At 43.0% G+C, this 18,502-nt stretch overlaps 1 protein-coding gene across 1 annotated transcript in view; it reads right to left on the minus strand.

Annotated features, from left to right (window-relative positions):
* ZNF608 (zinc finger protein 608) overlaps nt 1-18,502 on the minus strand; it is a 155,118-nt gene that overhangs the window by 72,912 nt on the left and 63,704 nt on the right. Inside the window, exon 3 of the mRNA XM_084833977.1 lies at nt 13,163-13,418. Coding sequence (XP_084690103.1) covers nt 13,163-13,418 — 256 coding nt within the window. The remainder of the gene's footprint in view (nt 1-13,162; nt 13,419-18,502) is intronic.

An 18,502-nucleotide genomic window follows, 5' to 3' on the forward strand; every position in this document is an offset into this window, starting at 1 on the left:
GGCTATGGGGCTGTGGAGAAATAATAATAATAATAACAACAACAACAACAACAACAATAATGGAAATATGCTTGCACAACAAAAATTTTCACTTTCTTCTCCACCCTACGCCCCCTGTGTCCCCCTAAAATCTACTCTGCAGAATCTTCCAAACCTCCTGAGCAGATTTAATTTAATGAGCAGATTTAAGGGGGTGTCCCCTTGCAGGAGGCTGCAAGGGGACACCCCCACCCCCAGGTTCCACTGATGCAAGCAGAAAAACTTCATTGGATTTCACACAAAGTTTTTAAAAAGTTTGCTATAGTCTTATCACACCGTAGCTCATCTTTTACTATGTGAGATAGTTTCATGTATCATGTATCTTTTGACTTAGATAGTCAAAGTTTCATGTCAGCTAACCTCACCCTCCATGTATTCAACAGCTGTGTGAAAAACCCCTACGTACATACTGATGTACCTAGTTCCTACATAAGAAAGACATATTGCTACCTGTAACTGTAATTCTTCGAGTAGTCATCTATGCATTCACATATATGAGCTCTGTGCCTGGCGGAGTCTCAATTCAGGAAGCTTCTTTAGCCAAGGAATTTTGGTGGGAACCCCTCCCCCACCGTCCCAGTATGCATGTCTCTAGTGGGTTCCCACTTATTCCCTCAGTTCCTTGAGACCAACATTGCAGCCTCATAACTGAGAGAAATTTACACACAAAAATACCTTTGGTACTCAACACTGAACTCTAGTATGACACCGAAGAGGGAACGGCGGGTGGGTTGTGTGAATGCATAGATGACCACTCAAAGAACTAGTTACAGGTAGCAACCTGTCTTTCTTCTTCGTGATACCTATGCATCACACATATAGGCAAGTAGCAAGCAAACTTACAGTGGAGATGGGTTGGTGTCCTACTACAAGACAGAGGAGAGGACAGCACAACCAAAAGTACAGTCAGCTTTACCCTGAACGTCCAGTTTGTAATGTTTTACAAAGGTGGATGTCATCGACCATATTGCAGTGTGGCACAATTCAGGGATGGCAACCCTCCTGTCGAACATGACCAATGTTGCTACTGCATGAGTAGAGCGAGCTTGGACTGGGGCAGACAGTTCAAACCTAGCCATCTCATACGCCAGCTCGACAGTCTGAACGACCCAAGAAGTGAAGCACTGAGTTGAAAGAGGATGGCCCTTGCACTTGCCACTGTAGCAGACCAAGAGACGGGGTGACAGTCGAAACTGTTCAGTCCTCAACTTATAAAAGACCTGGGTACAACGGACATCGAACGTATGCAGAGTCGACTCCAAAGGTGTAGAAGGGGAAGAAAAGAAAACAGGCAAAACCATTTCCTGATTTAAATGAAACTCAGGCACAACTTAAGGTTAAAAGGCAAGGTCAGGTCTGAGCACCACTTCATCTCAGTGAAAGGTGAGATAAGGTTGGTCTGCTCTGAGTGCACAGAGCTCACTGGCATGGTATGCAGATGTAATGGCCACCAAAAATGCCACCTTCCATGATAGGAGGTATAGGTCTGTAGTCACCAGTGGCTCAAAAGGCTTTGATGGAAGTGCCTTAAGCACCACAGAAAGACTCTAGCTTGGTACCATAGCGAAGATTGGTGATGCCAGATTTTTGAGCCCTTTCAGAAATCTTTTTGCTGTCAGATGCAAGAACATGGAAAATCCCTCAACAGGATGGTGAAACGCAGGGACAGTGGAGAGGTAAACTCTGAGAGATGACCATTTGAGTCCTTTCTCAAAAGGGGACAGAAGAAATTGGAGAATTTGGTGCAAAGAACACCAGCATGGCTGAAAGCCCTGCTCATGAGTAAAGGCAGAAAAATCAGCCCGTTTTGTTGAATAAGAATGCTGCATAGATGGCTTATAGATGGCACTGAGAATCCTCTGGATCACTGCTGAAGCCCAACTGATGTCCATCACCTGATATTCCACACAGTCATGTAGAGAGTTGTTAGGTCTGGTTGTCAGATCTGGCCCATCTCTCTTGGGAAGAGAGATGGATGCACTGGGAGCCATTGGTACCGACACTTTGCCAACCTGAGTAGCGAGGCAAATCAAGGCTGACATGGCCACCACGGTGTCACAATGATGAACTCGATGCTGTCCATCACGATCTTCGCCAGGACCTTGGTCATCAGTGGGGGAAACAGGTAGAACAGTGCCCCCCTCCACTGAAATAGGAAAGCATTGCCTATCGAGCCCAGGCTTAGGCCCGCTTTGCTGCAGAATGTTCTGCAAACTGCATTCTCTCTTATGGAAAAAGGTTGATTTCTGGCATCCCCCAAAGCTGGAAGAGGCTGTTCTGAACCATTCTGTTCAACTCCCACTCATGGGAGGTCAGCACAGTCCGACTGAGCTGACTGGACAGGACACTGTCAACACCAGGCACATGTATCGCCACAAGTCTAATTCCACAGGCTATGCACCAGTTGAAGATCTGTGGTGTAAGGTTGAGCAATGGGAGAGATCTGGTACCTCCTTGCTTGTTCAAATATGCAACAATGGTCATGTTGTCTGAAGTGACCTGGACCAGTCTGCCCACCAGGTCAAACGCACAAAGTGCTTTGTCCACTGCCCTTAGCTCCAGAAGGTTAATGTGCTGTGTGGCTTTGATGGCCACCCATCGTCCATGGACCATGAGGCCCTGACATTGAGCTCCCCACCCTGAGAACGGCGCATCCATAGCCAAACCCTGGATGGAGAGGCCTGAACAAGACAGCATGCCGTGTTAGACTGCTTAGTACCGACCATCATTTAAGAAAGTCTCTGATGTCTGGGGGCAGACAGAGTCTGGTTCAACGTGCATTCTGATCGGTATCAAAGTTGCATATGAGCCAGTTTTGGAGCTGTCTCATACGCAACTGAGTGTAGTAAACAACAGCCATCGTTGCAGCCATGAAACCCAGATGACGTTGGACATTGAGCACCATGGTAGATCTGCTCATCTGCAGTTCTGATGCCAGGGAAGTGAGCACTTTTACCCTGGTGTCGAGCAGGAAGGCATGGCCCAGTTGATAGTCCAACAATGCCCCAATGAATTGGATCCACTGTGTTGGTACAAGGGGTGATTTCTCTGCACTGATATAAAGTCCAAGCTCCTGAAGGAAATTGCAGGCCACATCTATCGATCAAAGAAGCTGGTCTTTCATTGCCACCAACAACAGTCAATTGTCTGTGTACGAATAGACCTGTATTCCTTGCAGCTGCAGGTGGAAGCAGACTACTGCCATGCACTTGGTGAATACCCTTGGGGTGGTGGCAAGACCAAACAGAAGCACCTGGAATTGGTAGACATTGGTGCCAATGGCAAAGTGGAGGTAGCATTGGTGTGATTCCTCTATGGTGATGTGAAAGTAGGTGTCTTTGAGGTCGATAGAGGCGAACCAATCTCCTCAAGATAGGAGAGGCAGGATAGATGCCAGAGAAACGATGTGGAACTTCCTGGGTGAGATGAACAGTTTCAGCTGTCCAAGGCCCATGACTGGTCAAAGCTCTCCATCCTTCTTCAGTACCATGAAGTACCTGGAATAGAAACCTTCCTGAATTTGAGCTCATGGGACAGGTTCTATTGCCCCTTTCTCAAAGAGGGTTTGAACTTCAGTATGAAGGACTGGGGGTGAAGCAGTCACCAACACAGTACGGATCAGAGGGAGGGTATCAAACTCAATCTGGTATCTCCTCTGGACTATGGGAAGGACCCAGTAATCTGACATGATGTTGTGCCAAGCCAGATGATAAGCGGACAGGTGTGTTCCAAAGATGGGCATTTGGGCCACTAGATGAGAAGGGATGGCAGGGAGAAAGTCAAATGTGCCGCTTACTCCTGCTGTTGGGTTTCCTGTGATAATTGCAGAATTTTGAAGTTGGGAATGATTTCCCCAACTGCCCTGCCTGTGACCATTTGTCGTTGATATTGTAGTTGTGGCTGATTAGGTTGGTACTGAATGGCCAATGACTGAAACCAGTGCCAGTGCCTGGGAAGTTGTTGGAAAATAAACCTCATATGTTATGCCGTGGTATAGGCCTTCTGTACTGAACTGAGTGCATCGTCACTCTTCGTATTGAATAAGCCTTGCCTATTGAACGGTATGTCCTCAATATGGTTCCCGGTTTCCTGAGGAAGATCTGATGACCTCAACCAGGCATAGTGACTAGCAAGGCTATGGACCCAACTAGCACCTTTAAGTCGCAATTGACTTGGTGGTAGGATGTATTTATTTGCTGCCTGGAGAGCTTCAAAGCCTCCAATTGGAAGAGGCAACTCAACTCCTTCTTGTCATCCAGAAGATGCTGAAGAAGATGCCCAACTTTGTCCCATAGCAGAAGCTGGTACATTGCCCCCTGGTAGTTCAATATTTTAAGGCCCATCGCTGCAGAGGAATACAACCTCCTTCCAAGCAAACCAAGGCATCTGCCCTCGTCATTTGGAGAGAAGTGAGCCCTGCGGGCCTTGCCCTGTGCAGCTTCAATGACCATCGAATTTGGGGCAGAGTGTTTGAAGAGGTAATCCTTATTAGCCTCTTGCAGGCACAACATACCCTCCAAACGTTTGGAGATTGGTGGCAAGTTGGAAGGGGCTTTCCAAGCCTGCTTAATAGTGTCCTCTACATGGGTAACAGAGGAATGTATACTGGTCTAAACGATTCAGCATTTACCATATCAAAGACTGGATCCTGTACTGTGGAAGGTACGTACTCAGTCTCTATGCCCAAAGCCTGTCCCATTTTGAGGATTTGGTTAGAAAATTGACCTAGATCCTCCGACGGGGATATGGCTTCATTGGAGCCCATGAGTGTGTCTGGCAAAGAGATGGAAAAAGGGCAGGATGACTGGGATATAGTGTCTGACTGATAACCATGCATTCCAGACTTTGGAGACTCCCCCACAGGGATCTGGTGTGGTAAGAGCTTTTCCCTTGGTTCTACAGGGGGTGATTGAGCACTGCCTGCATCAAGTTGTGCTACATAAGGTAGTGTGGATGATGGCTGAGTAGCTGGCATAGCAGCCTGAAATTGTGCAAACTGTAGATGCATTAAAGTTGACAAGACAGTCTGTTGTTGGGTTGCTGTGCTTGCTGGACAGGTGGCAAAACCGTCTGAATCTCCTGCTGAGCTGGCAGTGGCCGCTGAATGGGTGGCACTAATGCTGCCAAAGGGTGAGGACTGCCCATTTGATCCAGGGATCTTGAAACCATAGCCAATAGATGGCAGTGGTATCGACTTTCTCCCCAACAGGGAGGATCAGGATAGCGAGGGCGGCACTGGCTGTATGGCCCTGTACAGTAATCAACCCAATCCTGGGGTCTCCTGTATTATACATCCCACATTGCATGTCTGTCCCATTCAGAGAATGGCAGTCTGGACCTTTCCTGATATCAGCTTCGCTCATAAAAACGAAGGGCATGACCTCTGGCAGTAGAGGCAAACAACCACACTGAGTCTGGCAAACGTAGCGCTGACCATGGCCTGTGCTCCTGTGTTGCCCCTGCAGTGGGCGCTGAACTCTTAGGTTAGAGGTGCCAAGATAGTGATACATCAGACTCAAAGGTTTACTTACAAGGAGTACTTTATTGGGTAACTTACAGCACACAGGCGTACCCAGTGGCTGGATCAGACAGCTTCTCTGAACCCTGAGCCGTTGGGTACAATGGGTCTTATACTCTATATGTTGTCAATAAGGCAGCATAACAGCAGCAAGTGCCCCTAGTGTTCATTCCTAGCATAGGCCAGAAGTGCCTGGTTCTCAAGCACACCATCTAAGATAAACAAACACATAGCTTCACTTCTCAGGCACAGCTTGATAAGGTTTTCTACTCATTGGTAAGGAATGCGCTGAGAAGGCTGTTGGTCCTTTGAATCATCTTCACATGCTCAGAGGCTTACTAGCAAGGGAATTGCACCAATAATGAGCTTAAGCAAGCATTATGGATCTCTAGGACCCTCTAAGACTATAAATGACTTGGCTACACTCCTAGGGCCAATACAGCTCTGGACTTCCATCCCGTAATGATGAGGTAGACGGGGGATTCATTCCATCAGAGGTGGGTCTCAAATCTCCCCTTCTGATGTAGATGTTAATGGGATGGGTTCCCCTTGTTGCATAGGATTCACCATCAGAATGGAGCGAAAATAACATTGGCAGCGCAGTGGGTAAGGCTGCTTGTACAAGCGACTCCATTCGAGCGGTAGGCTTTGGTGGAGCAGCAGGTGGCCAGTATCAACAGTTGCTGTTGATTCCGAGATGACTGAACTGAAATGAGCGGAATAGTTGGCTCTTCATCTCGAGCTGGAGTGCTGTCCGACACTGCCTGTATGGCCCAATTTGTTGTTCAGTCGTGTCCGACTCTTCGTGACTCCATGGACCATAGCACGCCAGGCCTTCCTGTCCTGTGCAATCTCCCGGAGTGTGCTCAAGTTCATATTCATTGCATCGGTGATGCTATCTAGCCATCTCATCCTCTGCCGTCCCCTTCTCCTTTTGCCTTCAGTCTTTCCCAGCATCACGGTCTTTTCCAGAGAGTTTTCTCTTCGCATTAGGTGGCCAAAATATTTGAGCTTCAGCTTCAGGATCTGTCCTTCCAATGAGCACTCAGGGTTGATTTCCTTTAGGATGGACTGATTTGACCTCCTTGCAGTCCAGGGGACTCGTAAGAGTCTTCTCCAGCACCACAGTTCAAAAGCATCGATTCTTCGGCGCTCAGCCTTCCTTATAGTCCAGCTCTCACAGCCATACATTACTATTGGGAAAACCATAGGTCTGATTAGACGGACCTTTGTCAGCAAGGTGATGTCTCTGCTTCTTACTATGCCGTCTAGGTTTGCCATAGCTTTCCTCCCAAGGAGCAAGCGTCTTTTAATTTCATGGCTACAGTCACCGTCTGCGGTGACCTTGGAGCCCAAGAAACTAAAATCTCTCACTGCTTCCATTTCTTCCCCTTCTATATGCCAGGAAGTGATGGGGCCAGATGCCATGATCTTCGTTTTTTTAATGTTGAGTTTCAAACCAGCTTTTGCACTCTCCTCTTTCACCCTCAACAAGAGGATCTTTAGATCCTCTTCGCTTTCTGCCATTAGGGTGGTATCGTCTGCATATCTGAGGTTGTTGATAATTCTCCCAGCAATCTTAATTCCGACCTGTGATTCATCCAACCCGGCGTTTCTCATGATGTAGTATGGACCAATCCCCGGTCACAATACAGTTGCACAGAGTCAGAAAGACCCAAAGGTCCAGGTGCTCGATCCTGAGCCAAATCATGTGACTCTTTAGAAGTCTTTTTATTCTTCTTCTTTGAGTGGGAAGAAGACAAACTAGCCTGTTTTGCCTTTTTTGTTAGTCTTTTTGCCAATGTAAGAGCCAAAGATTGGCCCGGAGTGGCGGGATCTTGCGTACGAAACAGAGTACGATGCTAAGAGGATGACGACTTCAACACTGGAGCAGGCTCCTGAGTGGCAGGCGGGTTGTGTGAGAGCAAACTGGCAGGTTTACCTTATCTTTTGGCTCCTCTACCAATGCCAGCGCCCTTTTCCAAAGTGCAGCTTTTAGCTGATTTGCCCTGTTTCTTTTTGATTCAAGAAGGCTTCACAATGAGGGCGAGCCTCAACAACATGCCCTTCACCAATGCAGAACAGGCAGAGAGAGTGTCCGCCTGAGGGCAGCAGTTTTGCCCTGAAGCGGGTGCCCTTTTGAAAGGTGCCCCTGTTGCATACACCCGTGAGGGCAATTACGAAAGTCCCAAAATTAAAATAAATTAAATAATACGGAGACAGTGAGAAAAACTTTGCTACAAGAAGAAAAGAGAAAACGTCAGCTTTTCAGAAGAAAAATGCTTTGAACAGTGAAAGAACAAGAGAGCTTTCCGTACGAGGGTCACCCAATGATGGTCGAAAGAGAACTGAAGGAGTAAGTGGGACATGTGCACTAGGATGGAGGAGGCGAGGTTCCTGCCAAAATTCCTCAGCTACAGAAGCTTCCTGAATCGAGGCTCCATGCAGGTGCAGAGCCCATCTGTGTGATGCACAGAGACCATGAAGAAGAATCCATACAGAGCAAGGGCCACTTCATACGGGTGAAGGCACAGCTGGTGGGAATGTTGCTGATGTGTTGTGTGGAGGATGACTGACATGATCGTACAACTCTCTCATTTGTGCATCCAACGTGTGAGAGGATTCATGTGTACCTCTTACTTCAGGTATCATTTTGGCATTCACATTATTTCAAACACCAGGTAGATTCTTTACATGAGAAATCAACTTGTCCACATACTACCGCAGGACAAGAGTCAACCTGGAACACCCACAGTTCTTATCAAACATAGTCACAAATTAGAATATTTAGCCTTTCAAAAAACTTGAAACACAGGAGGGAGACACAGTCATCCAAACCCCTATCTAAAATCACAAGTGTTAAGTGTTAAGGAAGTAACATTCTTCTTAACACAGTATACAGGGACAGCTGTGTTTTTGTTTTAAACTAGTGCCACTCTAGGTATTAAAACTGATCAATAAAGGAGAAAAACAAGAACAGCAGTCTTGCTCAAGAAATATTATCAAAGTAACTGAGTGAACAGCATTGATTATATGCAACCAGTGGTAAAAGAGGGCATGGCCGAGCAGAACTGGAGTTCTGATCAATCATTGTGGCCTTCTGATATCACACTTGCATTTAGAGCAGTGTTGTGCTGCTCTAAATTTCTCCCACATTTTTTTTGACCATTCTCATTCAATTTGATAGAAGATAAATTGCTTTTGAAAAGAAATTCAATACTGAAGAAATTTCGGAGAAATTCTCAAGGGTTGGGTTTGGATGTCTTGGGCTTACCTTATTTAGGAGGTGGCGGAGGGACTGTCTTTCATTGTACAATCACCGCTTTGATAGCCTGCAGCCTCCTCAGCTTCCTACATTTCAATTGAAGCCCAGTGGGAGGCACCATGAGCTAATTCCTCCCTTGGGGCTTTTTCAGTTCAGGAAGTGCAGGCAGCCTGGGAGGCTGTGATTAGGTTAGCTCAAAACCCTACCAAAAGAAATTCAACATAAATTATAGACTGTCCTGAGAATGAGGCAGAACAATGGAAGCCCCTTACATGGGGGAAGAAAACTTTCTGGAAATTGGAAAACAGATTTTGGCAAAGCATTAACTCCACCTCATCCCTGGAGCTTGACACAACACTACCCCCACCCCACACACACACACAACTGCCTTGTGGTGGATGCAAAATGGGGGCCAGCCTGCCAACAAAGTTGATACTGTTTCAGCACAAAAAAACCGCAAAACCCCTTCCAAAAACGAAAGAAGCTGTGCTACAAGCCCTGCCAATGGGGAGCCCTGCCTCTGAGAAACTGTTGAGAATTTCTCCTTCCCCTGGAAAAATTCGGTGAAATTATCTCCCAAATTTCTCGGCACACAAATAAGGTGGAGACTTTTGAGAGGCCATCTGCACACAGCTCTGATTTAAGGTTCTGGCTAAATTTTAGAGGAGTCCTTACAAGACATGTAATCAACTTTCAACCACTGTATTTAAGTGACAACTTCTCCATCTCTGGGGGTTCAGTTCATAACCATGTTTCCTTGGGAGTAATTCTCAAGTAAGTATGCTTCCAAATTCAAAACATTGTACTCTATGCCAGGGAGTACAGAAGGGAGAAGGGAGATCTCCCTTCAGAAGGGAGATTCTGATCTTATGCAGAAGGGAGATCACCAAACATTTTGGACTTGAAGCCCCTACCAGCATGCCTAAATGATCAGGAATGTTAGGAGCGTAAGTTCAAAATACCTGGATATCTAATTTCTGCCCACCCCTGCTCTATGCTGCAGACTGATTACCTTTAAACCACTGTAGGAACACCAAAAATCATCATTCTTGTCATGTTCAAGAAAGTAACATATGCAACAGAGTGTGACAGAGCCGCCCTGGGCTCTTTGTGAGGAAGGGTGGGATATAAATCAAATAAATAAATGGTCTTAAAAGGGAGTATTAGTAACCTTCACAATCACAACATTGCAAATTCTTCCTCAGTGCCAGATCAGCTTGCATTCAAGAACACCATGAAAAATACAGTCTCATGTCTATACACCATACTGTTCTCATTATGGCTATCAATACCATATCCTCTCTGTCTTTGCTTTTTTATGAGGAATTATTGTAGCTGTTCAAGATGCATTTTGTATATGGCTGCCATATGTGGAGCACAGACCTCCTACAGACCTATTGTGAACACTGTACAATTCACCCTGGGGAATGACTCAATGGCATAAACACAATTTGTATTTCTCATAAATCTTGAACAAAAAAAGGCTGTAGTATTCATGCATGAATCACACTGAATGGGTTCTAGAAATGCATAATTGATGTAAATATCACACCCATACCTATAAGCTTGCATATATGCAATTACTAATTTCATTATTTAACCATGTGAATGCAGACATTCAATAAATCTGGTGAAGATTTCAGGGACCAGAAGAAGCAGGGCAGGTAATATAATTACTCTACAGTTAAGGAACAGCCTCCAGAGGACATCCAAAACCTGTTCTTGAGCCTTTCTGGAGAGGATGCAAAGCAAACCCTATGCCTTCCAAAGGTCCTACAGCTGCTGAATGGGAATTTCTGCCCTTGTAGCATTGTTTCTATAGAGTGCACTATTTTAAAGCTATTTTTGACCAGGAGACTGTTACTTTAGACTGTTTTATTGGCGCTGTTTTATCGTTTGCTTTGTTGGAATCAACACTGAGCCTTGGAGAAGAGGGATACAAAGGTTTTAAATAAATAACTGATAAAACAAATACAATTAATGTCAGATTGGTAAATCTGACCAGTAGTTACATGTTTTGATTTCTACTTCACTTATTATCAGATTTTAACTTTCTATTTGTTGTTTAAATCTAGGTCAGTCTGATAGCTTCAGGGCTGGTGCACATGTAATGCTAGCTCCTTATAAACCATGGTTTGCAAATTCGGAGTCAGCCAGAAGTGCACCCCAAATGCAAACCTACAAATCAGACCCTTGTACCCAAATGCAAAACATAATATAGAAGAAAGTTTCTATGAAGTTAATAGTATTTGTTTCCAATACAGTGTTTTAGACAGAGGTGTCAGTATTTTTTTTTTCATTATGTAGCACCAGGTAACATTTGTCACAAAGGAGATACCATCAGCCAATGACATCTAGTAAGTTTCCTCTGTTAAACGGAATCTGAAGCATTCTTCTTTCCTATCTTAGACACCAACAAAAATAACCAACATATAATATCCCTCTCTCAATGTTTTATCAGTGTTATACATTACATCATCAGTATTATTCGAGAAGCTTTACAACACACCACACATCAACAGCTAAAGACCTCTATTATACTGTTCCACTATTCTCTACAGCTTTGAAGGTAGAGTACTCATTTATTGTTAATGCCACAAAAATGTCCCAGTTTTGTAAATGCACAAACAGAAGAGATTGAGTGGTAGGGTTTCCTAGACTATCCTCTTCTTCACAACAGCAGGGGCGGAGATTCTGTGAGTACAGGATCAGGCAATGTCTTTGATCAATAAATAAAAATCTACTCAGCTAAATATATCTGAGCACAGAAGGAAGACAGATGGAATGTCATTCTTGTGAGCATGGAGGCACATTATAAAATATCACACTGGTGCCCTCCAGACCTTTAACAAGGAACACTTCTTAATTCAGTGGGGGTCAGAAGTTTAGTTTACTCAGCAAGAATAACACTATTAAAAGCTATTGCTCTTTCATGTCACCACAATTCACACTGATACACTTCAACTCTGGTTAATGCAATTCAGTGACATGAACACTGGAGCTGAGATAGGTAGCCATTTTAGCCAGGATATTTTAAAACAGAATTTATACATGCTTTAAAAACAATCTAAAAGAGTCAGTCTAGCGTATGAATCTGATAAAGGCATACACAAAGAAAAAGATGGATGGATGAGAGCATATACAAGTAAGTCAGACTCTTTCTATTGATTTTCAAGCAGACACTGTAAAGCACTTTGGTGGTGTCTTATGTATCACTGCACAAAATGAACTGCTATTGTCCATATGGCTAAAGCGTGTTAGGAATTATCATCAGCTGATGAGCTATTGTATACTTCTGAAATGTACACTTTATTGTTTTCAATATAGTGGCTATTAAATCATACTAATTTACTAATTAAATACCATTCGAGCTAACAGAAGAAAGCATCTATAACAGGATTCCTTCCAACAGTTCTTATTAGAGATCATTCCTACATCAAAAACAGCAATACGATTGACCCACACAATAATTCTGCCGTTAATAACAACAAGCTCATGCATTAGGGAGGATTTTCAGGAAATCATAATGGAAAAATCTATCCATTACAGATAAAAGCTTTTTATATTGCCTTAATTTTAACAGAAGTCTTTATCTTTCCAATTCCTTTCCTGATCCAAGACTCATCTGTAATTATTTTCAGGAAATTTCTACCTATTTTCAAAAAAACAGGTTGTACTCTGCTAGATGTCCCTTATTTTAATAGAACATGCATTATACATGACACAACTATGGCCTGATGTCCCTTCAGAAACTTCCAGTTCAAAACAAATTTCAATTCTCAGCTGACTTAAAACAGTTCAATTCTCAGTTCAATTCTCAGCTGACTTAAAACAAAATATTTAAAATATTTAATTGCTGGTATCACTAGAAAATGTATTACTGCAGCAACTGATTTTGCCTTAATACAAAGTTAACCACATGGTTAGTAAATTCTACAACAACCATACAGACTGGCCATTTATATTACTAGAATAGGACTTAAAAAAATACAGAATTGGGATATGGTCTAGAATTGTGTTTATAAACTCTTCTTCCTACTACTCTATGAACAATTTTATTCTTAAACTGACATTAAATATCTAAAATCACCATTCAAACTTAACCTAACATATCAAGTCAGTTAGTATACATCAAGTCAGTTAATATAATTATTTAACAACAGTTTAAAAAACAAAACAAATAGAACATTTGTTTATAAACGGATGGCTAGAACACTGGAAGATATGTGACAGGAAAAGCCTAAGGAATCCCAGTTAAAACAATGTTTTATTAACAATGTTTAATATTCATTTCAAACAAACTGCAATAGTCAAACAAAATGAAAAAGAAACCAGCTTACCTTCTTCAGTTTCATGCCATACGATCCCCTCCAAATTCACACTGGTCCCAGGTTCACATGGTCCAAGGCATTCGGGTTCTGTTACTATTCCAACATCACAAGTATTCACACCCACTGAACGAGTCCGTACCAAAAGTTGCTCAACTGGGGCTGCAATGTTGGATGAAGATGGGGAAAAGTAGGAAGGCAGAATTGGAGGTGTGAGACTACTGGAAATAGGAGGTGGAGGTGCAGGCACTGTAAAGAGGGGGTCAACCTAAAAGAAAAAAGCAAAGACATAATTAGTTATACAGATGATATTAGAAACAGCTGCTTTTAGACATATGTCAGCTTTTGAAGACAGTACATGAAAAGTCACATAATATCAAGAACCCCATTTGTGTAAACAAACGTTCTGTCAAGATACACCAACAAAGAAGTGAAATGAACTTGCTAAATCTTTTATACTATCCCCTACAAATATATTCAGTTGTTTAGTAAATTTTGGCTAGATATTCTTACTCAGAAACATGAACACCTCATTTCTGTACCACTTAATTATGCAAATGAGAACAATGGGTTGTCAGGCTGCCAACAGCAGACATTACCAATCTGTTTTAATATGTCACCTAGTCTTTTTAGGCATCATGATCTTTCTTTTTAATATTGGCTCCCAGGCTTTTCAGTTGCTTAATATCATAGACTAAATAAGAATACTTATTTCCAGTCAAAGAGATGAACCCAGTAATCTGCTTATTTGTATCAAAGGAAGAGACTATTTATGCATTGTTCATTTCACTAATAAACTGATTCAAGTCAAAAGCAAGCAATTCTTGACCTGGCTGCCCAAAATCTTTCTTTGACAACCATAATAAAACTTCATTAATGGCTATACCATAATGTTACTCTTCATTTCTAATATTAATGCCCATTATGTAATATTTAGGTTCCAAATGGCAAGAAAACATGAATATCCAAGGTCATAAAGTAATTTGTTTCATAAAGCACCGTATACAATGACCATGAAAAAGATACCTGTAAAATTATGTACTTTATTCTGTAATACAGTACACTACGATTACAAACACAAACAAAAACCCAAGAGCTATCTTAAAATTAATTGGATTACAATTGTATGAAATTATCAGATGCCTGTAGAATGGAAAGGTGGTACATAAATATTATAGGTTGGATCCAATAGTAGCTTTCCATTCACAGAAGAGCCATTCAATCTAGTGAAGGCTCCCATGAACAGAAAAAGTGGAGTGCAATTCTCACAAATTCCCCCTTCCTTCCACAGCCCCCTGAAATGTTCTCTGGAATTCTCTGAAACAGCTTTAGTGGGTTGGAGGCCCCACTGCACACACACATTCCACTTCATGATAGCTGTTGTGGCCTACAAAATTTCATGCCACTGTAAACCAGTCAGTTACTACCAATAACTTGGTCCCTAGGGTGAATCTCACCCCATAACTGATATCAACTTGCCCCATTCTTTTCTTCCCTTCCTTCCAGGCTTTTAAAAATTATTTGGAGGGAGTTGTGGAAAGACACAGAAGAAGAAGAGATCTTGTTTGTATATACTGTCTGTATGCTTTTATGTAAAAGGCTTTTAAACTTTGTATATTGTATTTTAATGTTTTAACTTTTGTAAACTGCCCGAGGAGCTTTGGCTGTGGGGCAGTATAGAAATGTAATAAATAAAAAATAAAACAATAAATTTATCCCTGTTTCTCTCCCCTCTTACTTTTCATCATTGGAAAATGCCCTGGAAATACAAAAGGGGGAAGGGAGGGAAAAGAGGAGCTTGAGCATACAAAGTAGGGCTGTGCATGGACCCCCCTCCCCCACTTCACTTCTGATGCTGCTTCTGACCTTCCAAAGTGGCCCTGCTTTGCTTCAGACTGATTCAGATCCCATCCGCTTCGACTCTGATCCGAATCTGAAGCAAGATTCGGATATCCGAATCACTCGTTTGGGGCGTTTTCCCATTGATTTGCATGGGAAAACACAAACAGCCATAACTTCTTCAGTTTTCATGATAAATACATGACATTTGGGGAACTCTCAGGCCCCCTGGAGGGCATCCCACCTGCCAAATCTCAGACAGTTTGGGCCATTAGGTTTGTGCAAGGCACAGGTGAAATCTGATTTCTTCAAGGAAATCTCAAAGCAAAGAGCTATAACTTTTCCCTGGTTGCATAGAAGTGCATGAAAGTTGCGGAATGCACAGCTCCCCAGAGGGCATCCTATGGGCCAAATTTCAGACAGTTTGGCCTAGGAGTTTTTATGCTAGGAATAGGTAAAATGTGCTGTTCTCAGAAACTCAAACCAAAGTTCATAAAGGGATAATCAAGTTAGGTGTTGAAGCAGTGAGGAGGTCACTATCCCTAAACTCTGCTGTAGGTTTCTTTGAAGTGCAAATAACCCCTTTACCCTAGTACTACTTTCCTATTCACAGTCAATAACGTCAGGGCCTATTTGGCAGCCTGGGAAAACACTGGCTGGTAGGCAGGAAACAAACAAAAACAGCAACCTTGCCAGGTAGGCACACTGACTTGAACAAACAGCAACAACAGTTGTCTGCTGGACTGACAGAGGCAGGAAGCAACATGGCAACCCTGCCAGGAGGGCACAGCACCACCTTGCCCACCTCTGCCCCTGCCAAGACCCGAAGATGCCCCATATTGGACTTGCTTGCTTTTCAACACAGTCTAGTATTGTATTGTTTAAATATTAGCTGTTAATGTGTGTAGTGCTTTGCCCACTGTTTTTGGAAATGTGGACTGTGTGTAGTCCTTTGACACACACTCTTTGCTTGCCCACACAGCACAAGGACACACATACATACATACGATCAAAAGAAAAACAAACACTAAATTAGAAGCGGGGGGGGGGGAGTATAAGCCTAACAGAAGAGAAAGGGTTATTTCTTTATGTATTTTAGGGAAAAGAGATAAAAAATGGGAAGGGAAGGAATACAGGAATTGAGAAAAGGGGGTGGAGAGGAGCCAAGAACAAGGAAAGGGTATATATATATATATATATATATATATATATATATATATATAATCTAGACAGAATCAAAGTAAGGGCAAACTAATGGTTGAGAATTGAAAAGGTGGAGGGGGGGGGAGATAAGCAACTACAGTGGATTTTTGTGGATTTTTACATGAACAAAGAAGAAGAATGAACAATAAACCTATTACAGAAGGGTGGGGTGGGGAGAGAATATAACAGCTGTCATAGCACACGCTTTCTTCTCAGCTTCATTCTGCCAAAAGAGAGTGGGAAGGGTTAATCTCCTTCCTGCTTTCCTTTGGCAAAATGCCAGATGCTCCAGTGCTGAGGCTTCCTCTGCCATGCCTGGCAGAGACTGGTGCAGTTGCTCTCGGTGGCCACAGCAGAAGCAGGATAGGACTGGAGCCGAGAGAGAACTGTCAGCGAGCTTCCCTCTCAGCTCCTGTCCCATCCTGCTACTGCTGCTGCCACCGCCACCACCACTGCCACCACCATTGTACACAATGGCAGCTCGTCAGGGCAGCGGGAGGCTGCTCAATTATCAGGTGGAGTGCTCACCCCAATGGATCATCTTGTACAACCCCCGGAGTGCGTGCACCTCTCTTTGGAGACCAAATAACGTTCAAACAGTTCTCTCCTTTCCAGTAACACCACCTCTCTCACAATGAGCAAACAGAGGCTGACTCACAGCAAAGCTCCCTCCCTGCTCCTCCTCTCCTCTCCCCTTCCCCCTCTCTCCTCCTCTCCCACTCCACGTGATCTTTCACAAGTTGATACATTTTGGAGACAGCCTGTCTGGGCTGCTCAGAAGGCATAAAAAGAGCTACGAATCTCCGGGGCGGATGAAGTGCCTCATCAATGAGCCACTTCGATTCAGGGTGCACCTCGTTGCTATGCTGATTTGCTTCTGATCGCAGTAAGGCACCTCCAAATCAGCCTGCTTCGCCTTGTTAATCGGGCTTTGGAATGAAGGGGTGCACAGCCCTAATACAAAGGAGAGAATTGTTCCCCTTTTATGTCCCTTTTTTCTCCAGCCAGGAAACAGCTTGAAGGGGAATCCAGGAATGAAACCAAATGAATGAAATCTTTTCCTCCTCCCCTCCCCAGACCACTGCAATGCAGCCCACCATGGCTTAAATAAGCCACGGTGGCTTATCTGATCATGTGCACTGGTGTGTAGGGGAAGTAAGAGAGGAGACTTTCTTTCAGAGTGTTCCCCTCCAGGAGCTGCATGAAAATACACATGGGGGAGGTACTCTGTATAATAACACAAAGATAATGGTACAATATGACTGATGTACTAAAACTCTAAATGTATACAAACACAATACACAGACAAATGGAACATAATTTACGTTTTACACTGAAGTCCTACTGATAATCCTCACTTAAAACATGAAAGAAAAACATATTCTAAGCAGGTTAAAACATGGTTTTTTAATCTCCAGGTTTGGAAATTACCTGAGGAAAAAAATAAAAAAGCACGACAGAATACAGAAGCTCTGCACTTCTGTTATGTGTTTATTCTGCTGCCATCAGACTTTAAGATGTTGGCAGCATTGAAAGCAAAAAAGAAAAAGAAAAGAAATAAAAGCTTTTCAACAAGAAGTCAAGCATGCAAGCAAATGTAAAACCAACTGACCCCAAAAACAGATGTTCCTTGCAAACTAGTCGTCAGCTAAGTAGGGATAAAATAAAACAATATTTATCTTTGAACTACATTCAAGACACAGGGCCAGAGTTTGCACTACATGAGTTTTGGCCGTTGTAGAGACTTCTCATAATAGAGGCCTTCTAGCTTTCATGCTTCCGGAGTAATGCCACTGGAGTTCATTCCTGTTCTTTCCCCCAAATTTCTCCAGATTTGGCATAACACAGCATCAATCCAATCTACGTCTCCTAGTGTAATGTGATTGGACTATCTGAAATTATTTTTAATTGCTCTAATTCCGGTTAAAAGAGATCCAGTGTAGTGCAGCAGTTAGAGTTTTAGACTAAGACTGGGGAGACCCATATTCAGTTCCCCACTTAGCCATGAAGATCACTGGAAGACTTGGGCCAGTTACCAACTCAATCTAACCCACCTCACCATTGTAAGGATAAAATGTGTGTGTCGGGGGGACAAGGACGACAACACGTACATCAGTCTGGTCTTCTTGAACAATGGGTAGGATATAAATACAACTAAATGAGTGATTCCTTGAAATAATCCACATAATCCCAAGGATTATTTTATAATATTGAGAAACACTTTTAACACCTGTGCAATAGATGTCTTTGAAATCTGTACATTTTTCACGGTGTTCCAGTTCTAAAATACATATAATGTTACGTAAAATA

Source organism: Heloderma suspectum, chromosome 2, assembly GCF_057233095.1.
Source record: "Heloderma suspectum isolate Gila_16-S chromosome 2, 16-S_ref, whole genome shotgun sequence".
NCBI lineage: Eukaryota > Metazoa > Chordata > Lepidosauria > Squamata > Helodermatidae > Heloderma > Heloderma suspectum.